This window comes from Protopterus annectens, chromosome 1.part2 (assembly GCF_019279795.1).
Source record: "Protopterus annectens isolate FY-2018-M chromosome 1.part2, PAN1.0, whole genome shotgun sequence".
Lineage (NCBI taxonomy): Eukaryota > Metazoa > Chordata > Ceratodontiformes > Protopteridae > Protopterus > Protopterus annectens.
In genome coordinates, this window is record NC_056727.1 from 933,442,182 (window position 1) to 933,469,851 (window position 27,670).

Genomic DNA, 27,670 nt, shown 5'->3' on the forward strand with positions numbered 1-27,670 from the left:
TCCCTTTTGTTGTTATTCTATCACTACCATTGTTGGTAGTCCCTTCTTTCATTTTCCTACCTGAATGGCAATTCTTGTATACCATTGTAGACCCTTTCCCTTCACCCACTGATCTAGCAGCAATTTCCAACTTTCATAATGGTTTAAATGATGCAGCTCTAATGATTCACAAACATTGTAAAGCTTTTCTGAAAGGAACTTTAATGCTCAGACCTCCATACAGGGATCCTTCCGCGCCTTGGGACTTTAATCTGGTGTTGCAGTCCATAATATATTCCCATTTTGAGACATCTGCAAATTGCAATTAGAAATGTATATCATGGATAACCTTATTTTTGATTGTTCTTACGTCTGCTAGGAGAAAATCAGAACTACAAGCCTCCTCATGCAGGCCTCCTTGCGCAACCTTCCATAAAGACAGGGTGTCCTTGTGAATTAATCCGTCCTTTCTACCAAAAATAGTTTGAGACTAATATCAATGCAGCCCCCCCAAGAGTGAATTTGCTGAACGGTGTTTTGAGTGTAAATACCGTTCAGTGAATTTTCGATTATGTAGTATAGACCCATTTTATACATATATATATATATATATATATATATATATATATATATATATATATATATATATATATATGTGTGTGTGTTTATGTACATAGATATAGATGGCTGTGTAGATGTGTATATATAGGTGTGTGTAATAGTAGGCAATACCCAATAATAAATGTAGTGAGCCCCCCCTCCCCACACAAAAACAAAAAGGCTGGATTTATCAGTCCCTCTATCTTTTTTGTATTGCCTTCTGTACCTCCTTTCATAGGGTTTAATCTAGAAGCCCAAACAACATGAAAAAACTTCTAATAGATTTTAGAACCATAAATACTTTAAGTAGCTTAGCTTTCCTAATATTACCAAGATCTGTTAAGGAAGCATTTTTCTTTAAAGGTAAATCATATGATTTTGTTAGCGCATTTAAGTTCTTTACCTATTGCATTAAATTATTTCATTGTTTTAGTATAATCTCCAACTTTTAATACCCTAGTACTTCAAGTATTATGGCAAGTAAAACTTCATATACCTCCTGTTTTCTTTGGGTCTCCAAATACTTTATCCGATCCAGCCATACTCAGAAGAAAACTCGGATCCTTAAGGATACTTGCCCATACCTTATTTTTAACTATAACTATCTTCTATGTAACACATTAGATTTAGGCAATTTCACCAAGTCTTTGTAAATCAGATTCGCCTTGCAATTCTTTGCAGTTTACAATACCCCACTGTTGTCTGCTTAACCAACCATTGTGTAATGTCTTTGTAGTTGAATTTTCCATAAATCTTTAAAAATGAATTTTATTTGGAATATGGTATGGTTTTAAAATATTCCATAATTGGTCGAGACATAAATTTTTTAATGTCCTATGAGATTAAATTACCTTAAGTTTGGTTTTTGTGCAGTTTTGTCCGTTACTTCCTTAATTTATAGTTGTATCTCTACTATCCTTTCCTTTCATCCCATGTACTCTTATCAATTACTACTCCTTTGACCTTAGTCTTGATTCCATTGTACTTGCTTCACTTTATCAAAACATTTCATTTCTTCCTTGCTGTTTTTCTGTAAATGTGTAGTGAGCACCACTGTCCTCTGGTATAGACTTGAACCTTCTAACCTACTCTTCCTCTGCAGTTATTTCTCTTAATATATAGAATTGTTTTCTTTCGAAGTTAGTTTAATGCCCTATTCTACATCATGTGTAATCTGTTTGTGTGCATACATACCTTCAGAAACAGATTCTGCCAGTTTAATTATTTCTTACTTATCATACATTTCTCATTCTGGTACCTTTTATTGCATTTTATTTGCTTATTTAAAAAGGATTTTTTTCTTGAAACTTTTTTTGCATTAATAACCATTGTTATATTTGCTTCATTCAGTGCTGTATCATTGCCTTATTACCTTCTATAACTTCCTCTAATTTTTGACATTCTTCATATTTTTTATTCTTCTGCGACAAATATTGTACATGTATTCTTTTTCTTCTGTAATCAGCTCATCACTGTTACCTTATTTATATAAAGATCTCCCATTTGTAAATGTTCTGTAATACCCGATGTCCTTCAAGAATGCAACTGCAGTCCTGACATATGGGTTGTCCTGCCTCAGGCAGCCCTTCGGTCGGCCAGATTCCAAAGTCTGGGTCCGGCGGCCGATGTCCTCCCCGACGTCAGAGTGGCTGGAGTATAAAGGCATCAGCCGACGCCATCTTCAGTCTTTTTTGCCGCGCGGTGCCCGAAGCAGAAGCAGTTCACAAGTGCCGGTCGGTCAGCTCCTGTGTTTTCAGTTACCGAAGTCATCTAAAAGCCAAGTACCCCGTTGGGGAACATTTTTTCTTGCCTCAGCCGATGTCAGAACAAATTGAGAAAGTTAATTGTTTGTCTTGTGGTAAACAAATACCTCATAAGGACTTCCATTCTTTCTGCCTCCCTTGCCTGGGCCCAGACCACGATGTCTCGGCCTGTGCTTGCTTTAATAAGCGCCCTCTCAGGCGCTGGGCAGAGTTTGCTGAAGACTTTTTTGGCGAATCCTATGCTTACAACATGCCGTCGGAACAACCGACAGCACAAACTACCAAAAAACGAAAGGACCGGGACCGACATCCTCGGCCCGCATCTTCCACCGATATAACGCCTAAGCCCTCCGCGAGTGCCCGGTCCCGCCGGAAGTGGTAATTCAACGCTCCAGGCCGACACGCGTTAACTCATCCCTCGGTCTCTGAGACTACGGTGCGGTAGTTGATTTTCCTCGAGCGAAGTTCTGGATCTACCCGACACCATTCCCGTTGACAAAGTTACCCCTGCACGTGGGGCAGCTAGGCCTCCTGTATCCATGTCAATCAAGGCCTTTGCACGTGCTAAGGCCACCCTAAACCTACTTCTCAGGCCCCTTCTTCTGACTGACAAATCATGTCTCTGGCTGCAGATCTAATCTCTCATCAGGGGGTCTCAGCCTCACCCAGACAGAGGTTCTCAGCCGCCTGCAGAAAAAAGGCCTAGAACTGAGCAGGCAGACAACCTCTCTTCAGATGAAGCCTCTGGGGATTCAGAGCATTCAGATACCCAAGAAGAATCCTTCCAGGCCTATGAGGACTCTGATGCTGAGGAATCTATTCCCTCTGCCTCTCCTCCAGAGGATTTTTCTTTCGGTGAAGTCCTCCACTCCATGAGGGAACATTTTAAGTGGCAGGGTCAGGAATTTTCTGATTCTAGGAAGGCTCATTACCTTCCTTAAGTTACCCCAGCACAGACCTTTAGCTATCCCTCCAGTTTTGGATGTCCTGGATGATGTTTTCTCCGACTCCAGTGCTTCCCCGATTCTCTCCCTCCTGCTCCTGTCAAGCCAGACCCGATATTACAGGGTCCCTGACACTCACAAGCATCTCTTTAAGGCCCACTCTGTGGATCTAGAAACTATTTCACAGGGCCCCAAAGGAGTGGCTACCTCCTCAGCCAAGAATCCACTGCCAGCTGACAGGGAAGCAAGGTCCCTGGAGAGATGGGGTAAAAAGTTTATACCTCTCCCCCCCTTGCCAGGGGGCCACTAAACTCCCTTTTTAATATGTTTCAGTACCAGGATTATTTACTGGATGATTTGCAGAAAAAGATAGCCTCTCCTGAGCCTATAGATAGAAAGGCATTGCAGGATTTGGTTCATAATACCCAGCAGGTTAGTAATCCATTTTCTACAGTGTGGTTATGATGCATTGGAGGCTTCATGTAGGGCAGCTATGACAGGGGCTGTTATCCGTAGACATGCTTGGTTGAAAGAACAGCCACTGCCAGATCATGTTAAAGTAAAGCTCCTGGACGCACCTCTGGATAAACAGAAGCTTTTTGGTACTAATGTTCAGGATGTGTTGAAATCTATTGAGGAGAAGGCAAAATCCGTACAGACAGTAAAGGATTTCCTCCAGGTTCAGCCACTAATGTTCAGCAGGAATTGGCCTTCAAAGAATTGGTCCTTTCCAGACTCTGACAACTTTCAAAGGGGAAAGAGCAGGCGTGCACGAGGTAGAGGGCAATACCGAGGCTCCTACAGGGGACGCCAATGGCAACCACAAAATCAGAGAAGTGGCACAGGTAGTTCACCTGCACCACAGGGACAATCACAATGACTTACCTTTCACTCCGCCTACCAAGGCTCAAAGAGAAGCACCTCTAGGCAGAAAATTATCTCTATTCTCAAAAAACTGGCACATTATAACAAAGGACAATTGGATTCTGGACATAATAGACAGAGGTTACAGGTTCCACTTCCATACCTTACCAACAGGACAAGGCATGCCAAACCTGCCACAAAATCAAAGGGCAGAGGCACTCATAGAAGTCTCAAAGCTGTTACAAATAAAAGCAATAGAGAAGGTTCCTCCTCAGAAACAAGGCCAGGGATTTTATTCAAGACTGTTCCTTGTTCCAAGAAAAGAAAAACAATGGAGGCCTATATTGGACTTGTCCATTCTAAATACTTTTCTCATGGTGCCAAAATTCAAGATGCTGACGTTACAGCAACTTCTTCCCATGCTGGGCAAGGGGTCTTGGCTGGTTACTCTGGACCTCAATGAGGCATACCTGCATGTCCCTATCAGACACAGTTGCAGAAGATTCCTCAGATTTCTTGCAGGAACAGAGCACTATCAATTCTCAGGATTGCCGTTTGGCTTATCTACTGCGCCCAGAGTATTTACGAAATGCCTGGCATCAGTAGTGGCACATTGCAGACTCCAGGGGATTCAAATATACCCTTACCTGGACGACTGCCTAATACAAGCAGACAGCAAACAGACCTTGATAAAACACTTGGATTACATCATTCAATTGCTGCAGGCTTTGGGATACACAGTCAACATTCAAAAATCAAGATTACTGCCATCCCAAGAGATTATTTTTCTAGGAGCAAAACTGGACACACAGCTACAAATGGCTTTCCTCACAGAGGAGAAACAAGAGCATTTAACAGCTTACTTCAAAGGCCTAGCAAAATTAACCCACCTGACCGCAAGGAAAACCCTGCAGGCCCTGGGGTTCATGGCATCTTGCATTCTTCGAATCCCTCTGGCAAGACTACACGAGAACGCTGCAATGGTACCTAAAAAGCTTGTGGTCGCAACACAGCCACAACCTAGAAGACATAATACCACTCATACCATGCCTGTAAAGGGAATTTTTGTGGTGGGCTCAAGCAAGTCACTTAAACGAAGGCATGCTTTTCAACAAACCTCCAACAAGTCAAACTATTGCAACAGACGCCTCAGACCATGGATGGGGGGGCGCACATGGACAGCAGATGCATTCAAGGGCAATGGACTCCCATGGAGATGCATCAGCACATGAATCAAAAAGAGATGTTGGCAGTGATACATGCAATAGAAGCCTTTGGAAAATCTCTTCAGCAAGGTCATCTGCTAATAGGACAGACAACACCACTGTCATGTGGTACATAAACAAACAAGGGGGCACTCATTCCTACCCCCTCTGCAGACTAACAATGATTCTTTGGGAAAAGTCCCTGAACCTGAACATCTACTTGCAATCCCAGTTTGTTCCGGGCAAGGACAATGTTCTGGCAGACAGGTTGAGCAGAAATTTCTTGGATCCACGAATGGATGCTACACTCACATTTTCTCACAAATAGCATCTGCGTGGGGAAGACCAGACATAGACCTCTTTGCATCTCATCTCAATCATCACCTGGAAAGGTTCTGCACAAGGATACACCATCCTCTAGCTTGGAGAACGGATGCTCTTTCCTTCAGCTGGAATGCTCTAACAATTTATGCATTCCCTCCTCTACCTTTGCTCACCAAGGTGTTACTGAAGATCAAGGCAGAACAACCAAGAGGAATCTTGATGGCTCCAGACTGGCCAAGGCAACACTGGTATCCACTACTACTGAGCATAACTCGCACCAAACCGTGGCCCTTGCCTCAATGGCCTCTGCTCCTGACTCAACACAGTTACAAGACTGTTCATCAGAACCTGCAAACCTTAAAGCTGACAGCTTGGAGAGTTCCATGACTCAGACCCATGACTCTCTCTCCGAAAAAGTTCAGGAAATTTTGCTGGAGGCACGCAGACCTTCCACCAGAAAAACCTATTTGGCCAAATGGAAGAGATTCACCATCTGGAATGTCAACAAGGGCCAGGATGCATCACTGATGAACATACCTCAGATATTAGAATACTTGGCAGAAATGTTTCACAGTGGCCTCTCATACTCTTCCATCAAAATCCATGCTTCAGCTATCTCAGCACATTACAACTGTGATCCACCTGTGTTTTCGCATCCCTTACTAAGACAGCTTCTAAGAGGCATAAAGAATATCAAACCTCCAAGGAAGCTGCCAATTCCTGCATGGGACCTCAGTTACGTCTTGGAAAAATTAACTCTTCCTCCTTTTGAACCAGCAGCATCTTCAGAAATGCAATTTCTCTCTTGGAAAACGGTTTTCCTGTTGGCAGTCACCTCAGCAAGAAGAGTCTCTGAGATACAGGCCCTCATGGCAGTTCCTCCTTTTCTCATCTTTCATCAGGACAGAGTTTCCCTTAGGCCCAATCCTTCATTCATGCCTAAGGTGATATCCAGAGTGTCTCTAAACCAAGCAATTCACCTGCCTACTTTCTTTCCTAACCCCCAAAATAAAGGGGAAAAGCTGCTGCATACTTTAGACATTCACAGACAACTACGCTACTACTTGGACAGAACAAAGTCCACCAGGAAGTCTGACCAACTGTTTGTAGCCTATGCTGCTGGAGTGCAAGGAAAAGCAGTCACCAAACAAACCATCTCAAAATGGATTGGACACTGCATCAGATTCTGTTATTCTTTTTATGGAAAAAGTGTGCCAGCTAATATTAGACCACACTCCACCAGAGCTCTGGCCACATCCACAGCCTTTCTAAGAGGAGTGGCTACAAAAGATATTCTAGAGGCTGCTACATGGAGCTCCGTGCATACATTTACCAAACACTACAACCTGCCATTATACTCCAGATCCCGAGCAGGCTTTGCTTGGCAGTCCTGCAGGGCCTTCTAGCTACACCATCTCTTGCTTAGTCCTACCACCCCAGCTTGGCTATGGTATTCAACCCATATGTCAGGACTGCAGTTGCATTCTTGAAGGACATAGTACAGTTTTGTACCTACCATAAATGTAGATGTCCGATAGATATACAACTGCAGTCAGGTTCCTCCCTCCTACCCTCTGTTTTCCCCTTTTGGGTCCTTTCTCCCCTTACCTATCAGTTGGGGATATATATTATGGTGTATCTGTTTATTACTGTTGTGCATGTCTGGTTTTATCTGTTTATCCATTCACAAAATTTAGCCTTCCTTGGAGGGCACCTGGCATCTGGGGCAAGAAACACTGAAGAAGATGGCATCGGCTGATGCCTTTATACTCCAGCCGCTCTGACGTCGGGGAGAAGGCGACATCGGCCGACGCCGGACCCAGACTTTGGAATCTGGCCGACCGAAGGGCTGCCTGAGGCAGGACAACCCATATGTCAGGACTGCAGTTGCATATCTATCGGACATCTACATTTATGGTAGGTACAAAACTACTTTTTTCATCTTGTGACATCAGTAATTTTGAGCACTGCTCATTTAATCTCTCATATCCATTGTCTTCAATAGTAAATGGTCTAAATTAAGCAGTCTATACTGGTAAATTATCAAAATGCACGCAGGTGCCTATATTTGCTTCCTTTAATCTAGAGAATACAAAAGTCATTTTTTTGTGTTTACCTTTCCCTTTATTTTTACTGTCCTCCATTAATTAGAAATTGAAATATTTTACGTGTATTATCATTTTTCCCTTGTTTGTTTCTTCCCCCAGTGTCATAATTGCCTCCCAAAATCCCAGTGTTCATGTTTGTAATGAAATATTTTCATGTAATTCTTGAAAAATTTGTTTTGGTACCTGATTTACATGCTTAAACTACACTAACTCTTACTTGTGCTTTTGTACAGCTATTTAATTTTCTCAGTCTAGCTTTCCTGATAAACAATAGTGGCTTCATATGTTTAATTATAACTTGCCTTGCACAATGTTATGATTCTAGAACATAAGCTGTATGGGTAATGGAGTAATCGTTCTTCACCTTACTTTTTTAGTTGCTCTACTTTTTTTAAATGTGCATCTAATAAGCCACTATAACTTAGTGTGTGCGTCACTGAGCATGAATTGGAAAAATGCAAGTACTCTTATGTACACTGGAGATGGTAGTATACAGACATAAATAACTTATATTTTTGTGTCTTTGTGAACTTGGGATACAAGAGTGATCATTTTGGACCACGAGACAGAGGTGGTATTCTGCTTGAGAGCAAAATTAGGATGTGGTATACAGAAAATTTCAGGATTGGGGTCTGTGTGTTGCATAGAGAGAATCTCCAGTATGACATGTTGAGAGAGAGATGCCTACAATACTGGTATGTTTCTACATGGAGCTCCTTCTCGTATTACAAAACTAGATGATGTTAACCCTAAAACTGGATGTGTTAGTTGATAGGACATTTCTAATTTTTTTTTTAAAGATTCTGCTGTCTTTTCACTTTCTGACTTAAGATATTTCATCAGGTTGTGGAACAACCTAGAAATAATTGGAATTTTTTTAATGTAAACCTAGACTTTACATGCTCCCTTTGTAGCAAGGAGTTATATTGTGCCTTACAACGTGAATTCACAAAGGTGGGTGATCTTAGGCTTACAAGCGTTCTAAAAGTAAGGCAGTTAAAGGCTACAGAAGTGTTTTGATTCCATTACTTCATCCCTTCAGATGTAATCCTTTCATATTTGGCTGTATTGCTTACTGATGGTTTCTGTTTTGTTTTTGTAGCTACTTTATAATCATGGGAGGAAGAAAATTTGGAGATGGAGAAGTAGTGATGGGCCGTTGGCCTGGTAGCAGTTTATATTATGAAGTTACTATATTGAATTATGACAAATCCAGACAATTCTACAACGTTAAGTATAAAGACGGGACTGAACTAATTTTGAAAGAGGGTGATATTAAGGTAAGGATATTCAGATTTTGATTTTTAACTGTATAACTAAAATCTGAGACTCTAAAATTTGTAACTTTTTTTTTTCTGGAAAAAATATGATTTTCTATAGCATCTTCCTTGGAAACCTTAATTCTTTGGATGTTTTTTTTAGGCCACTGACTGTAGAATGCTTGTGAGGAATATGTATCGCATATCACTCATACTGTATTATTTTATCAGTTAGTATGTAGATGTTGTACAAGCTTCTGTTATGACTATAGGTTTTCTTCACTGTTTTGCCTATTTTTGTACCCTGCTGTCAGACTAAGTCTGTTCCTTCATGGAGTTCAGAATTCTTTCCTGTACACCTTTTGACACCATGTCTCATTTAGCATTTTTTGTAAGACAGTGTGAATTTTCCTTCTGTTGTAGCCCTGTCTTATGTACGGGGTCTGTCCATGTTTGAAAATGTTGGCCTGTGGGTGCTGACCTTTTGATCCTGCCTGAAATGGCTCCAGCTTACCTTTGGTGACTTGTCTGGTTTCTAGAGGGCTGGCTGGGATAGATGGGAATGAGAGCCTGTGGTGCATCTCTCTGTATATCTCTCTTTCTCAGGATGGGAGTGGGAGTTCCAAAATCACTGACATCTGGCAGTGGCTAGGTGCGTTTTTGTTTGAGTATAGAGAGCAGGGAAAATGCCTTCCTTTTGTGTACTGTGTAGCTTGATGAGTAAGACCATATTGGTAGAGAAATTCCTTCCGGTGTGTTCATTCTAGGCCATCGTGTGGCCCATTGCCAGCAAAATAATCCCTTCCCTCTTTCAAGAAAGGAGAATGTCTGGTAGGGCTAAATTCAGAGAAGCTCTACTATGGCATTGGATGGGAGGGCACTCTCCAGCACCTGCTTTGTGCATTGTTCTGTATGGGGGCAGTAGATGATGGCCTCTGATCATTGGCCAGGAACTTGGTGTTAGAGTTGTATTGAAGTATAGTAAACCCTGTCCCCTGTATTTGTCTTTTCACCATAATATGAGCATTGAATCTTATTCCCCTGTTAGACACCAGGTGGAGCTAGGAATGAATAAATCTGAGGAGTGGGTGCATTGAACCTCGGTCCCCTGTTAGACACCAGCTGGACTTTGGGAATCAATGAATCTGAGAAGGGAGCAGGAGCAGTTGTTTTTTTTGGGATCTTGGAACAGAAGCTGTTCTCCACTGATGATGGTCTTAAACTTTTGAAAATGTCATACATTTGTGTTTCTTATTGCTGGAGGTAAGTTAGATTTTTTCCCTAAATGTTTTTGTGTGTGTTTATCCATCAACACCTTTCCCTTTGTGATTTAATTCAGCTGATGGAATCCTCATTTTGGCTATCTACAGTCCCCCCCCGGCATCATGTTTTCCTTGTAACAGCCTGGATGAGTAACTTCTATAATGCCAGTCTCTTGACATGTGCATATTGCAAGTATCTTGACATGTGCATATTGCAAGTATTTGCCTGTCTTGACTACTGAGAGTGATTGAAGTGCTTGGTTGTTCATCCAGACCCTTCTGCTGTTTCTGTGACAAGTCGCCACTGGCTGTCCTGGAAGTGAAATGAGCTGCCTGCCTTTCTCCTAGGATAGATGAGCTAATGTTGGCCACTTCTTTTTACCTTAATCAGCTAGCTCATGCAACACTAATGTTGGTAGATTTTCAGATCATCTAGATTACATTTCAGGCTTTATCCCCTTGCACCATGGAATCGGCAACTGTAATCCTTTATTCATCAGATGTTCATTGTGCATACAGCTGCAGTCATAACAGATGGGTTATCCTGCCGTCAGGCGGGTCCTCTGTCTGCCGAATTTCAAAGTCTAGGTCCGGCGTCGGTTGTCGTCGCTTCCTCCCTGACGTCAGTGCGGCAGGGGTATAAAAGAACCAGCCGATGCCATCTTCTTCAGTCTTTCTTGCCGCGCGGTGCCCGAAGCAGAAGCAGTTCGCAAGTGCCGGTCGGCCAGCTCCTGAGATTTACGAAAATATTTCATCCGAAGTCTTCTTGAAAGCTAAGTACCCCGTTGGGGAAACTTTTCTTGCCTTAGACCGATGTCAGACAAAGTTAATAATTGCATTTCATGTGGGAAGCAAATACCGCATAAGGATTTCCATTCTTTCTGTATTCCTTGCTTAGTCCCAGACCACAACGTCTCGGCCTGCCGTTTTTGTGCTAGATTCAACAAACGCACTATTAAGCGTCGGGCAGAGTTCGCCCAACACTATTTTGGTAAAAAAATTTAATTTACATTAAGTCATCGGATACTCCGACTCCAGTTTTGAGTAAAAGACGCAAAGATAAGGACCGACATAAGGTCCGCGACTTCTACCGACACCACGCTAAAGCAGACTACCGGTGCTCCGGTTCTCAGTGAGGCGCCTACGCAGCCCCTGAGTACCGATGATGCTTCTTTAGCGGTGTCTTCTATGCCTGAGGTCGCAGGCTCCTCGGCCCCCATTCCAATTACAGATACAGACGCCACACTTGGTGGGGAAACTCAGAGTTCAAACAGGCCTGCCACTTCTCAAGGTGTCTTCAGGCCTTCCTCCTTTTCCATTAAGGCTTTCTCAAAATCTAAAGCAGCCTTGAAAACTAAGACAAGGTCCACAGAGCCCCTCTCAAGGCCCCATGCCTAAAAAACAGATGCTCAAAATGGCTGAGGATTTGATTACTCTTATCAGGGGTTCTCAACCCCCCTCGGACAAAAGGCCCAGATTGGAGGAAGACTACCCTTCCTCAGATCAAACCTCTATTACCTCAGAACTTTCTGAGGACCAGGAATATTCATATTCCCCTTTTGAAGACTCTGATGCTGAGGTGTCCATTCCCTTGGTCTCCCCCCTGAGGACTATTCTTTTGGGGAAACCCTACATACCTTAAGGGAACACCTTCACTGGGAAGGCCAAGGTTACTCAGATTCCAAGAAAAGGCTCAGGGATTTTCTCTTGCTACCCCAGCACAGGCCTCTGGCTATCCCTCCTGTCTTGGATATATTAGATAATGTGTACACAGAAGCCAGCCTCAACCCAGATTCTTTACCTCCATCTCCTGTTAAACCTGACAGGTATTACCGGGTTCCTGTTTCACACCAATTCCTATACAAAAGCCATGCTGCTGACCCAGAAACTATTTCACAGGATCCCAAGGGAATTAAGGCCTCTACTGCCAAAAACCCATTACCTTCAGAGAGATTCCAGAGCTTTAGAAAGGTGGGAGAAAAAGGTGTACACCTCGGCCACTTTAACCATCAGTGCATTAAACTGTCAGTTCCATATGTTAAAGTATCAACAGTTTTTGTTATCTCAGTTGAAAAGCAAAATGACACAACCTGTGCAACCAGATTTAAAGGAGTTGCAGGATTTGTTGCATAGTGCAGAGCAAGTGGGTAAACATACCTTGCAATGTGGTTATGATGCTTTAGAGGCCTCATGTAGAGCTGCTGTTACAGGGTCTGTCATACGTAGACATGCTTAGCTCAAAGAGCAAACCTTACCAGATCATGTCAAAGCTAAATTACTAGATGCATCTCTTCAGAAAGATGTATTGTTTGGTGTTAAAGCTGAGGAGGTACTAAAGAAAATGGAGGAAAAGGCAAGATCAATGCAAACAGTGAAAGATTTCCTACAGGTGCAACCTCCACGTTTCAGCAGAAACTGGCCTTCAAAAAATTGGTCCTTTCCAGCCACGGATAGACCTCAGAGGCAGATACAGGCGCCCGAGGGGTAGAGGGCAATCTCAAGGATCATTCAGAGCCAGACAATGGCAAGCACCTACACCAAGAGGTGGAGAAGATAGATCACAGTCATTCAGAAAGCAGACACAATGACTTTCCCATTTCATGCCAAGCAAAGCTTTAATGGCACCTTTAGGCGGAAAACTGGCATTATTTTCAAAAAACTGGCATATTGTCACAAAAGACAAATGGATCCTGGACATTATAGACAGAGGCTACAGATTCCACTTTCACACCCTTCCAAAAATGAGAGGCATGCCAAACCTGTCACAAAATCAAAGGGCAGAGGCACAAAAACAAATTTCAGCTCTCATGGACATGAAAGCTATTCGAGGTACCTGCAAAAGAACAGGGTCAAGGTTTTTATTCCAGACTATTCCTGGTACCAAGGAAGGACAAAGATTGGAGACCTATTTTGGACCTATCCATACTAAACACACATTTACTCGTACCAAAATTCAAGATGCTCACATTACAGCAGCTTCTTCCCATGCTGGGCAAGGAGTCTTGGCTGGTAACATTGGACCTCAAGGAGGCATACCTGCATGTCCCTATCAGACAAGATTGCAGAAGATACCTCAGATTTCTTGCAGGTTCAACCCATTATCAAATCTCTGCATTGCCCTTTGGCTTATTTACTGCGCCCAGAGTGTTTACGAAATGCCTGGCATCAGTAATTGCCTTCTGCAGACTTCAAGGGATACAAATATACCCAAATCTGGACTGCTGCCTGATCCAAGCGGACAGCAAGCACATACTTCTGAAACACTTGGCGTTTGTAATAAAATTGTTGAACTTTCTGGGATACACAGTCAACAAAAAGAAATCAAAACTAATACCCTCTCAAACAATAATTTTCCTGGGTGCCAGCTTGAATACAAACACCCAGATGGCCTACCTCACGCCAGAGAATAAGGGCAACTATCTCAATACTTCAGCAAAATGGCAACCTTCACCAGGCTGACTGCAAGGAAAGTCCTGCAGGCTCTGGGATTCATGGCATCTTGCATCCTGCTGATCCCATGTGCAAAGCTGCACATGAGGAAACTTCAATGGTACCTAAAAAACTTATGGTCTCAACACAGCCACAGTTTGGAAACTATTATACCACTCATTCCATGTCTTCAAAAGGAATTTCTGTGGTGGGCTCAAGCATACCAAAGAAACATAGGTCTCCCCTTCTGCATGCCTCAAGCAAATCAAATAATCACAACAGACGCCTCGGACTACGCCTGGGGGGCGCACATGACAGATCAGTGCATTCAGGGCAAATGGTCCCAAAAAGAGAAGCACCTACACATCAATCAAAAGGAAATGCTAGCAGTGCAAAATGCTATTATGGCCTTCAAAGACCTACTGCATCCAGGCCAGCTATTGATAAGGACAGACAACACCACAGTGATGTGGTACATAAACAGGGAGGAACTCATTCATATCCCCTGTGCAGACTAGCCATGTCCCTTTGGAACACGGCTCTGGAATTGCAAATCCAACTTCAAGCACAATTCCTGCCAAGGAAGGAAAACACACTGGCAGACAACCTAAGCAGAAATATGACAGATCCACACGAATGGAAGTTGCATCCTCAAGTTTTCGCTAAGATAATTCAGGCACAGGGACAGCCAGACATAGATCTCTTTGCTACCCACAGAAATTACTAACTGAAAAAATTTTGCTCAAGGACCTATCATCCACAGACCTGGAAAGTGGACGCACTTTCTTTCAATTGGACAACATTGACGGTCTATGCCTTTCCACCTTTTCCTCTGCTGCCCAGAGTTCTATTAAAAGCCAGAACAGAGAGGCCAAACATGATTCTCATTGCTCCAGACTGGCCAAGACAACACTGGGTATCCACTCCTGAAGAGCCCGACGCATTCCCCACCATGGATCCTGCCTCTAGTGCCTCTTCTGTTGTCCCAGCACAACTTCAAAACTCTTCACAGTCAGGTGAAAACCCTCAATCTAGCCGCATGGAGGATTCCTTGATTTCCCAACAGACCCTCCTCTCCAAGGAGGTGCAGGATGTCATCTTGGAGGCCAGAAGACCTTCTACTAGAAAAGCCTACCCCGCCAAATGGAAACGGTTTTGTGCCTGGAATCAGAAAAAGGGCCAGAATCCTTGGGTACTAAATTTACCTCAAATATTACAGTACCTAGCTGAGATGTTAAACAGTGGACTTTCCTTCTCCTCCATCAAGATCCATGCTTCAGCCATTTCTGCACAATACAACACAGATCCTCCTTTATTCTCTCATCCTCTCTTAAGACAGTTCCCCCGAGGGGCTAAAAATATAAAACCCCCAAGGAAACCACCAGTACCTGCTTGAGACCTCAACTTCATGTTGGAAAAACTGACCCTGCCTCCATTTGAGCCAGCTGCTTCAACAGAACTGCAATATTTGTCATGGAAAACAGCCATCCTTCTGGCTATCACCTCAGCACGCAGGGTTTCAGAACTACAGGCCCTCATGGCTGTACAACCTTTCATCATATCAGGACAGAGTTTCCTTACGAACCAACCCTTCCTTTATGCCAAAGGTAGTATCCAGTGTAGCCTTGAATCAGACTATCCACTTACCTACCTTTTATCCTAACCCACAGAACAAAGGGGAAAGACTACTACATTCCTTGGACATTCACAGGCAACTTCGTTATTATTTGGACAGGACAAAGCCATTCAGAAAATCCGAGCAACTCTGTGTCCTATGCTACAGGTGCTCAAGGAAAGGCCATCTCCAAACAGACAATCTCAAAATGGATAGCCCACTGCATACGCTTTTGTTACTCATTTCATGGAAAAACTGTGCCTACAAGCATTAGATCTCACTCCACTAGGGCCACAGCTACCGCTGCAGCTTTCCTCAGGGGGGTTCCTACCAAGGACATTTTGGAAGCAGCCACTTGGGAGTTCTGTGCACACTTTCTCCAAGCACGATCACCTTCCACTTTACTCTAAATCTAGAGCGGGCTTTGTCACAGCAGTCTTGCAGGGCATCCTTGCTCCTCCTAGTTCCACTTAGTGCCTGCCATCCCTTTTTAGCTTTGGGATTCTACCCATCTGTTATGACTGCAGCTGTATGCACGATGAACATAGTACAGTTTTGTACCTACCATAAATGTAGATGTTAGAGTGCTAATACAGCTGCAGTCCAGGTTTCCCTCCCTCCATCCCCTCTTGGGACAGGCCTTATGACAAACACCTCCTCATATAACCTGATTGGGGTATTATTTTATGGTGTATTTGCTTGCAAACTACTGTTTTTTGATTATTTTACATTGCATTATTACATAAGTTTATGTTTTACCTTCCTTCTGGGGGCACCTGACATCTGGGGCAAGAAAAACTGAAGAAGATGGCGTCGGCTGGTTCTTTTATACCCCTGCAGCACTGACGTCAAGGAGGAAGCGACGACAACCGATGCCGGATCTAGACTTTGGAATTCAGCCGACCAAGGACCCGCCTGACTGCAGGATAACCCATCTGTTATGAATGCAGCTGTATTAGCACTCAAACATCTACATTTATGGTAGGTACAAAACTGTACTTTTCCTAGATGTTCTTCGTGTTTCACTATTGCAGTCATTACATTTGGGTTATCTATTTATTTATTTTTATTTATTTTACATTTGTTAACCGGGATGGTCCGACTGGATACATGGGCCCGGGGAGAAAAGCTCCAACAGAGTTACATTGATAATTAGGTACAGTAAATGAGCTGAAAGAACTTAACAAAAACATAGACTATTTACATACAAGTACAAGACTGCCATTACTATTTCTGAGATTACTACAAATGTAACATTAATAACATATTAGCAAGGACGGTAGGCAGTATAATGACATAGAGTTAGACAGGATACATATTTCTGTATCACAGTATAGAAAGTACTTATCTTAGCTAGTTGTTTGTTTTAGTTAATGGCACAGAGCTAGTCTGGGTTTGAGCAAGGACATAGCCAGTGTGACTTGAAGTGGAGTTTTAGACTATTTTTGAATTGACTTAGAGAAGTTGCAAGCGTGATGTTATTTGGGAGAGAGTTCCATATTTTACCAGTGGTGTTGGCAAATAGCGTCACCACCTAGGTTGAGAGATTTAGTTGTTTGGACAAGGAGTCTGTTTGCTGAAGGCAGCTTAGATTGGAGTAGGGAGTCATTAAGTTTTTTAGTGCTGGGGTATTCTCAGGTTGTTTAAGGATTTTGAAGGCCTCTATGAGTTGGGACTGGTGAAGAAGGTGTGGGAATTCTATCCATCCAAGCTTTTTCAGGTTAGTACAGTGGTGTGTTCTGTAGGGTAGGCCTGTAATGAACCTGGCAATGTGATTATAGCAGGATGAGAGCTTGGCCAGATCAGATTTGTTAAGGTGAGTGAGGACAGGAGAGGCATATAGTAGGGTAGAGAGATGGTGTGAACGGGCTGTGGAATATCTGCCTGCAGGTAGCCCTCAGCCAGCCTGAATACCAGATTCTTGGATTCCTGCGTCGGTTGCTGTGTTCTTCCATGACGTCAGGTCGTCAGGGGTATAAAATATGAAGCCGACACCATTACATCAGTCTTTCTTGCTGCGTGGTGCTCGAAGCAGAAGCAGTTGCTGGTTGGCCGACTCCTGAAATTTTTGTTTTCGAGTTTCAGAACCAAAGTCTTTGAAAAAGTGAAGTACCCCGTTGGGGATCCTTTTTCTTGCTCTTAACCGATGTTCGTAAAAGTTAACAATTGTCTTACCTGTGGAAAGCAAATACCTCAAAGATTTTCATTCGTACTGCATTCCTTGCTTGGGTCCAGACAACGACACCCCTTGCTGTTGGTTTTGTGCCTTATTCAACCCCAAAACTATTCGTCGTCTGTCTATTTTTGCAGCAAATTATTTTGGTACTCTGTTTAACTATCCAGAAATGGCTTCTTTAAGCCATCCGACTACTGGTATTCTGAAAAAAACGAAAAGGATAAAGACAGAGACAGACCACATAGGTCCAAAACTGCCGACGACGCTTCCGTTAAGCTAGTTGCCAGTTTGCCGGTACTCAATGAGGCGCTTTCGCAGCCCCTGATACCTGCTACTTCAGATTCGCAGGCCTTTACTGAGACCCATTCGGTGTCCGGTATGCTGCGAGATGCTTCTTAGACTATGTTACTTGCGGATGTCACTACCTTGGATGGGTCTGGAGCCGCTGTGCAGGCACCGGCTTCTGAGGGTGTATTCAGGCTTGCAGATTTGCATTTTAAACTGATGCCATCTTCTTCATCCAGGCCTAAAACTCGACCCACGCCTAGAAAACCAGCGTCCAAACCGCATGGTCAGACCCATATGCCTAAAAACACAAATGATTGGAATGGCTGAAGATCTTATTACTTTAATTAGGGGAAACCAGCCTTCCCCCTCTAAGAGACCTAGAACTGATTTTCCTTCTGATTCTTCTGATCAGGATTCTGAAATCTGTTTCTCCTGATTACCAGGATTTGCCCTTATCTACCTATGAGGATTCTGATGCAGGCTTCCCCTCCAGAAGGTTTTTCTTTTGGTGAAACTTTGTACACTCTTAGGGAGCATTTCCGCTGGGAAAGCCAGGATTACTCTGACTCCAAAATGAGGCTTTGGGAATTCTTTCTCCTCCCTCAACACAAACCTTTAGCTATCCCTCCCGTTCTGGACATTGTAGATGATGCCTTCCTGGAATCTAGCCTTTCCCCATACACTTTACCTCCAACTCCCAGAAAACCTGACCGGTATTAGAGTACCTGACTCTCACAAGTTCCTCTTCAAAAATCCTACAGTGGATCCCAGAGATCATTTCCCAAGGACCAAAAGGCATTAAGGCTACTGCTGCCAAAAATCCTACCCTCTGTGGTAGAGATTCTAGGACCTTGGACAGATTGGGTAAGAAGGTATACACTTCTGCTACTTTGGCCATTATAGCCTTAAATTGCCAGTTTCATATGTTAAAGTATCAGCAGCATATTATGGGACTACTTAAACAGAAAATGATGTTGATTCCTGACTGTGCTGAACATAAAGAATTATAGGATTTAATGTATTCTGCTGAACAAGTTGGTAAACATACTTTGCAATGTGGTTTTGACTTTTTAGAAGCATCTTGCAGGGCTGCTGTCACTGGGTCTGTACTTGGAAGGCATGCTTGGTTTAAGGAGCAAAACTTGCCAGGTCATGTTAAAAGCTAAATTACTGGATGCTGCCTTAAACCAAGACGGCCTGTTTGGCAACAGCGCAGAAGTTGTCCTGAAAAAGATGGAAGAAAAAGCTAAACCTATGCAAACTGTTAAAGATTTTCCTGTAAGTACAGCCTCCCAGATTTAGTAGGCATTGGCCTTTTTCCAGTCTCTTCCAGGCCTTCTCAGTCCAAACCCAGGAACAGCAGACCACCTAGGTTACAGTCTCAGGCTACACACAGGCCTCAGCAAGTGTGAGGCTCCCACTTCCAAAGCAGGTAGTAGTAAGACACCCCCCTACAGAAAAATGTCACAATGACTTAACCGTAACCCTTCCAAGCCCTGCTCAACTGCCTGCTCCCTTAGGAGGAAAACATGCCCTGCATGCAAAAAACTGGGAACTCATTACCCAGGAGAAATGGGTTTTAAATATAGTTTTCCCAAGGATACAGATTCCACTTCCGCACCCTACCAGCCCCAAACGGTTGGCCAGACCTACCCCTAAATCAGTGGGCAGAGACTCAACAGCAGGATGTTCATCGTGCATACAGCTGCAGTAATCACAGATGGGTCCTCTGCCGTCAGGCGGGTCCTCGGTCGGCCGAATTCCAAAGTCTTGGTCCGGCGTCGGTTGTCGTCGCTTTCTTTCCTGACGTCAATGCAACAGGGGTATATAAGACACAGTCGACGCCATATTCTTCAGTCGTCTTTGCCGCGCGGTGCCCGAAGCAGAAGCAGTTCGCAAGTGCCGATCGGCCAGCTCCTGAATTTACGAAAAATTGGAAACCGAAGTCTTCATTAAAGCTAAGTACCCCGTTGGGGAAACTTTTCTTGCCTCTGACCGATGTCAGAAAAAGTTAACAATTGTATTTCTTGTGGGAAGCAAATACCGCATAAGGATTTCCATTCCCTCTGCATACCTTGTTTAGGCCCAGACCACGGCGTCTCGGGCTGTCGCTTTTGCGCCGCTTTCAATAAGCGCACTATTAAGCGTCGGGCGGAGTTCGCCCAACACTTTTCGGTAAAGCCTTTGATTATAATATGTCGTCGGAGACTCCGACTACCGTCACATGAGGTCCGCGGTCCCCACCGACACCACGCCAAAACCGGCTACACGTGGTCCGGTTCTCAGCGAGATGCCTATGCGGTCCCTGACTACCGACGACACTTCTTTGGCAGGGTCTTCTGTAACCGAGACCGCAGGGTACCTCGGCCCATACCCAGACTACAATCACCGAAGCCACTGTGAGCGTTGAGCCTCCTAATGTGTGGACAGGTCTACTTCCACCCATGGTGTCTTCAGACCCTCATCTTCCTTTCCCATTAAGGCCTTTACTAAGTCCAAATCAGCCAGGCATCCCAAGAGGCCTGTTGCATAGGGCCCATCTCCAGGCCCCATGCCTAAAAAGCAGATGCTTAAAATGAGTGAGGATTTAATTACTCTTATCAGGGGTTCCCAACCCCCTCCAGACAAGAGACCCAGAGTGGAGGAAGATTCTCCCACTTCTGATCAGGGCTCCATTTTTTCGGATCATTCTGATGTAGAGGAACACTCTCCCCTTTTGAAGATTCTGATGCAGAGCAGTCCATTCCTTCTGTATCTCCTCCTGAGGATTTTTCTTTTGGGGAAACCTTACACACCTTGAGGGAACACTTCCATTGGGAAGGCCAAGACTTTTCTGATTCCAAGAAAAGACTTGGGGAATTTCTTTTACCTCAACACAGACCTCTTGCGATGCCTCCTGTCTTGGACATACTGGATGATGTTTATTCGGAGGCATGGCTTAATCCGGATTCCCTGCCTCCTGCCCCAGTCTAGCCTGATAGGTACTACAGAGTTCCTAACTCTCACCAGTTTCTGTACAAAAGCCATAATGCTGACCCTGAAACCATTTCTCAAGGCCCCAAGGGAATGAAGGCCTCTACTGCTAAGAATCCACTACCTTCCGAAAGAGTCAAGATCCTTAGAAAGGTGGGGAAAAAAGGTGTATACCTCGGCCACCCTAGCCATGAAGGCCTTAAATTGTCAGTTTTATATGCTTAAATATCAGCAGTTTCTGTTATCACAATTAAGAAATAAAATGTCTCAACCTGAACAGCCAGATTTGAAGGAGTTGCAGGATATGATGCATAGTGCAGAACAAGTGGGTAAACACACCTTACAATGTGGCTATGATGCCCTAGAGGCCTCAAGTAGAGCTGTTGTTACAGGATCAGTTATTCGTAGACATGCATGGCTTAGGGAACAAATCTTACCTGATCATGTGAAAGCTAAACTACTAGATGCTCCTTTACAAAAGGATGTGCTATTTGGTACTAATGCTGAGGAGATACTACGGAAAATGGAAGCCAAATCTATGCAATCTGTCAAAGCTTTTCTACAGGTTCAACCACCACTTTTTAGCAGAAATTGGCCTTCTAAAAACTGGTCCTTTCCATCCACGGACAAGTCCCAAAGAGGTAGATACAGGCGCTCAAGGGGCAGAGGACAATCACAAGGATCATATAGAGGCAGGCAATGGCAAACTCCAGCACCAAGAGGTGGCGAAGACAGTGCAGAACAATATAGGAAACAAACCCAATGACTTCCTCCTTTCCATGCCAAGCAAGTCTCAGCTGGCAGCACCCTTGGGAGGAAAGCTGGCATTATTTACAAGAAATTGGCATATTGTCACAACAGACAAATGGATCCTGGACGTTATAGACAGAGGCTACAGATTTCAATTTCACACTCTACCAAAAATGAGAAGCATGCCAAACCTGCCACACAATCAAAGGGCAGAGGCACAACTACAAATTTCAAAGCTCATAGACACGAAAGCTATTCAAGAGGTGCCTACTCACGAACAAGGCCAAGGTTTTTATTCCAGGCTATTTCTTGTACCAAGGAAAGGAACCGACTGGAGACGCATTTTGGACTTATCCATCCTAAACACATTCTTACTCGTACCAAAATTCAAGATGCTCACATTACAGCAGCTTCTTCCTATGCTGGGCAAGGAGTTTTGGCTGGTAACATTGGATCTCAAGGAGGCATACCCGCATGTCCCAATCAGACAAAGCTGCAGAAGATACCTCAGATTTCTTGCAGGTTCAATCCACTATCAATTCTCTGCATTGCCCTTTGGCTTATCTACTGCGCCCAGAGTATTCAGGAAATGCCTGGCATCAGTAATTGCCTACTGCAGACTTCAAGGGATACAAATTTACCCTTATTTGGACGACTGCCTGATCCAAGTGGACAGCAAGCACATACTTCTGGAACATCTGGCTTGTGCAACACGGTTACTGAACTCTCTGGGATACACAATCAACAAAGAGAAATACAGGCTAACACCATCTCAGAAAATAACTTTCCTGGGTGCCAACTTGGATACAAACACCCAGATGGCCTATCTTACGCCAGAAAAACAGGGGCAACTAACTCAGTACTTCAAAATACTAGCAAATTGTACCAGGCTTACTGCAAGGAAAATCCTGCAGGCTCTGGGCTTCATGGCATCTTGCATTCTTTTAATCCCATGTGCAAAGTTGCATATAAGGAAACTTCAGTGGTACCTAAAAAACCTATGGTCTCAACACAGCCACAGTTTGGAAACAATAATGCCAATAATTCCATGTTTGCAAAAGGAATTTCTATGGTGGGCCCAAGCATGTCAAACAAACACAGGTCTCCCATTCTGCAAACCTCAAGCAAATCAAGTCATCACAACAGACGCCTCAGATTATGCCTGGGGGGCACACATGACAGACAGGTGCATTCAGGGCAAATGGTCCCAAAAAGAAAAGCACCTTCACATCAATCAAAAAGAAATGCTAGCAGTGATTAAATGCAGTTACAGCTTTCAAGGACCTCCTGCATCCAGGACAATTATTGATAAGAACAGACAACACCACAGTTATGTGGTACATAAACAAGCAGGGGGGGAACCCACTTGTATCCTCTCTGCAGACTAGCCATGGCTCTGTGGAACACAGCCTTGAGCTACCAAGTGCACCTGCAAGCTCAATTCCTGCCAGGCAAGCTAAATTCACTGGCAGATGACCTAAGCAGAAATCTCATGGACCCACACGAATGGAAACTGGAACCAAAAATATTCAGCCTCTTGAGAAACAAATGGGGGACTCCAGAGATGGACCTGCCATGTCCTTTACCTGGGAAAGTGCCTCAGTTTATGCCTTTCCCCCTCTGCCTCTCCTCTTGAAGGTTCTGCTAAAGATCAAACAGGACAAGCCTAGGACTATACTTATTGCATCAGACTGGCCTCGACAGCACTTGTACCCCCTCTTGCGCAGCATGATACTGCTGGATCCATGGCACCTACCTAAGACACCTTCCCTGCTGTCTCAGCAGGCGGGCCCGATTCTGCACCTTCAGCTTCAAACCCTGAACCTTGCAACCTGGCTAATTCCTTGAGCTCTCCAATAGCATCCCTCACTAAGCAGGTGCTAGATGTCAATCTGGAAGCAAGGAGACCTAGTACTAGAAAATCCTATGCTGAAAAGTGGAAAATATACTGTTCCTGGAGCCATACCCAGGTTATGGGCACTACGGTGCCCAGCTTACATCATATTTTTCAGTACTTAACAGAAGTGCTCCACAAGGGCCTATCCTTCTTGTCAATGCCTCTACCATTTCAGTATATTATAATACTGAACCACCCCTCTTCTGTAGCCCCCTGTTAATGCAATTCCTCAGAGGGGCTAAATATTTAAGACCCACCTGGCGAGCCCCTACTCCAGCCTGGGACCTTAACTTTGTATTGGAAAAGCTCATTTTCCCTCCATTTGAGCCAGCTGCAACTGCAGAGTTGAAATTTCTTTTTTGGAAAACTGCCTTCCTTCTAGCCATCACTTCAGCAAGAATAGTGTCCGAATTACAGGTCCTCATGGCAGTGGAACCCTTCATTATCTTCCATGCAGACAGGGTTTCCCTTTGGACCAATCCTTCCTTTATGCCCAGGGTGGTGTCTAGTGTGGCCCTAAATCAGTCCATTAATTTGCCTACCTTTTTCCCGAATCCACAAAACTTAAGGAGAACTAATTCTGCACTTGTTGGACGTGCACAGACAACTTAGATTTTATTTGGAGAGGACTAAGCCTCTCAGAAAATCTGAACAGCTGCTAGTTGGCTTTGCAGCAATGGCAGAGGGGAAGGCCATTTCAAAGCAAATAATTTCTAAATGGATAGCCCATTGCATTTAATTTCTGCTGTAAGTACCATGGAAAACCTACCCCACAGGGGGATAAGATCACATTCCACCAGGGCTGCGTCTACCTCCACAGCCTTTTTCAGAGGGGTTCTACCAGGGACATCCTAGAAGCTGCTACCTGGAGCTCTGTACATACCTTCACCAAGCATTACCACATGCCTATTTTTTTCTAAATTCAGAGCTGTTTTTGCCACTGCAGTTTTGCAGGGCTTAATAGTTGGCCCTAAAGTTCTCTATCTGCCTCCTCCCTTCCTTAGCTTTGAGAATCGACCCAAATGTAATGACTGCAACAGTGAAACACAAAGAACCATAGTACAGTTGTGTACACTTACCATAAATGCAGATGTTAGTGTATTCACTGTTGCAGTCCTGGTTACCCTCCCTCCAGCCCCATGTCTTCTCTTGGCTCTACCTTTGCTTCTTGTTTTAAGCTTTCTGGTGTATTTGCTTTTTGATGGAGGTGTAACAACACATAATTGCTTCCCTTTGTGGGGGCACCTGACATCTGGGGCAAGAAAAACATAATGGCGTCGGCTGCATGTTGTATACCCCTGACAACTTGATGTCATGGAAGAAGAGACAGCATCCGAAGCAGGAATCCAAGACTCTGGAATTCAGGCTGACTGAGGGCTACCTGCAGGCAGATAAACCAAATGTAATGACTGCAACAATGAATACACTCTAATATCTACATTTATAGTAAGTATACACAACTGTACTTTCTTGCATCATGCTAGAATTTTAGTGTGTTTGTGTGTGTCAGACTCTTTACTTCCACAATTTTTTTTAATTCCACTGTTTTCGGTTTAACTTCCCAAAGTCTTTTGGGTTTCTGATACCATGACGGGAATGGACCCCATTCCTAAGTCGAAGTATGATTAATGTTTATGAAATTAGTATTGTTTAAATAGTTGTTCATCAGAAGTGCTGTTCGCAGCACCCATAATGTGCCCAGAACTGACTCCTGCAATTCATATGGAGTTGCATGTATTGGTAGTATATTTAATTAAGATCTCAAATTCTTTTTTATGAGACCCATTGCCCCTATTACTGTTGGAACTGTCTGGGTGTCCTCCTTCCACATTGCCCTCATTTTCTTCATGAAAACCCTGGTATTTTTTTACGTTTTGTGTCTGTACATAAGACACTGTAATCACTGGGTGTAGCAATTTTAATAATCAATGCTACTTTTGTCTTCTTTTCATGGAATACTGTATCTGGTTTTCTCGCATCTGTTTTTTGAACTGTTGGTAATGGGTGATCCATATGATTGATGCAACCTGCATCATTTTTTATAATGCTTTGTCGGTCGTGTTTCCAGTGCTTCTCAACTACTTTAGTATTGTAATGTTTACATAATCCCCAATGAAACAGTCTTGCCACATTATTGTATCTTTCAGTATCCTGTTTTTCTGCTATTAGTATATATCAACCAGCAACAAAATTTGTGACCGTTTTCCATTTCTGTTTTACTGAACTTGCGTTTTTCTCCCACATTTTCAATGAACTTTTAAACCAACGTGTACATAGTCCACTGTCCTAGGCAGCTAATATTAACGTTTCATTTTTTGTGTAAATTTACCTCTCCTCAACCATTTCTGATTTGGATCCTGATTAACATGAGGTTGTTCCAAGACTTTCCATACTCACAACTACATTTGTCTTTTCCACATTTCTTGCCTCCTCATATGATCCTTCACCTTATATTCTTTTGTTTTTTGGCACATTCATTTGCTGCCTGATTTTTATTTCTGGTTTTGTTTTCTCTTCCCACCTGACACTGATATGCTTCTGCTAAACTAAGCTGGGAATAATCTTAGATTAGCTCTCTTCATGTATCAAACTTTTCACTATGTTTGCATCTGATGAGGACAGCAGATGTGTATGCAGTCCTACAGTTGCAGATCTCTACATCTAATCAGAGGACCATACCCCCTTCAGAATGAAGGGTATATAATATTGGCATACACTGATTTTTATATATCATTTGATAAGCGTGATGCATTTTTCTTGTATTCCTGTCCAGCTGATCCAACACTTTTGGGGCCAGCCAGTTGCCCAAAAATGTAAGTTAGAACATCAAGAGCAAATTTGTTATAGCTTGGACTTTGTTCCTAAATGTCAGGGCTGTTTTCAGAATTAATTTTAGTCTTCTAAAATATTCTTTACTCTGTTTTGTTTGCATCATGTTTTATTGTCGATCCTTCATCAATTTCAAGTATTTATGCACTCTCTCTTGCTTAGTTTCCTTTTATATCACATTCCTGTCCCAGACTGATGTATTTTTGGTGCTACAGCTTTCCTGATTTAAATGTTTTGCACATTTTTCAACACAAAATAACTCCTGCATCATCCAAGAAAATTTTGACCACTTCCAGTTGTGCGTTCAACACCTCATCTGATGAACTGTACCATTTTAAATCATCCACAAAAAGGAAAGTCTTTACACTTGGTTACAGTTTAGCTAGCAGACAACAGTGTCCTAATGTGTTAAGTAGACAGCTTAAAGGGTTAAGGGCAAGATAAAAGAGCAGTGGTGACAAACCTGAAGTATTCCCCTTTGAATGAATGTTTATTCCTGGCATGATGATTTGTCCTTTATCCTGGCTTAGCTACAAAGTGGTTTGTCCCTGTTTCATGGTTCCTGTAATGTAATTGATCAGTGTAGGGTGTATCTTGTACATTTGTAAGCACTCCACTCCTTTATCCATGAAGTAAGTGCTTTTTTTTTTAGTCTCTCCATGCCATCCTTAGTTAGATTCTTCCCCTTTTTCATAATTCTCCATTATGGTTTTATTTAATAACAAATGATCCTTTGTTCTATTACCCTTTTATGGGACCCATTCTTTTGGTCCCCATAGGAAAGGGGACTGTTGGATACACCTACAGTCCTCTTGAAGAAAAACATTTTCACATTACCATGAGCTGTTCTCCCATCATCTGTAAATTGTGTTGCCTTACCCTTGCATAGCTTCTATTGGACCATAATCCCTTAGTTTTTCCTTATAATTCTTTTTGTCTTGACTCTGTACCCTTTTATTTTACTTTTGTTTCTAACATCCATGTTGTTGGCGCCTTTGCAGTTTCTCTCCAACTCTGCACAGTACCCCAGGGCGTTTTGCTGTTTGACTGCAGAAGAAGAAAAATTATAATAGCCATCCATATGAATCGTGGAATGCCCCCCCCCCCCCAAACTTTCTTTAGTACTTTTTACCACTGACTGCCCACTTTGAGTATTAGATGTAGTTATGTCAGACTGGTTCCAGGTTTACCTGGCCCCATGGCATAGAGGGATAAATCATCTGACCTTGACACATATGGTCTTTAAATAGTTGCATGTATGCTGGATGAGACTGCCATTGAGGGCAAGGTTCAGTGGCTATTATCACCTGTTTCTTTGTGGGAGGAGGGAATGGGTGGTCTTGAGTAGTTGTCCATTACCTGTAAATGGAGGCGTGCTGATAGGTGTACAACCTGAAGTGGATCT

The 27,670-nt window shown here is 43.2% G+C and overlaps 1 protein-coding gene across 4 annotated transcripts in view; it reads left to right on the forward strand.

Moving 5' to 3' along the window:
• The window catches only part of LBR (lamin B receptor), a 962,918-nt gene that overhangs the window by 193,537 nt on the left and 741,711 nt on the right, over nucleotides 1-27,670 (forward strand). For all 4 annotated transcript variants that reach the window (XM_044059838.1, XM_044059844.1, XM_044059847.1 and 1 more), the window contains exon 2: nucleotides 8,890-9,067. In XM_044059838.1, coding sequence (XP_043915773.1) covers nucleotides 8,903-9,067 — 165 coding nt within the window. In that variant the 5' untranslated portion in view covers nucleotides 8,890-8,902. The remainder of the gene's footprint in view (nucleotides 1-8,889; nucleotides 9,068-27,670) is intronic.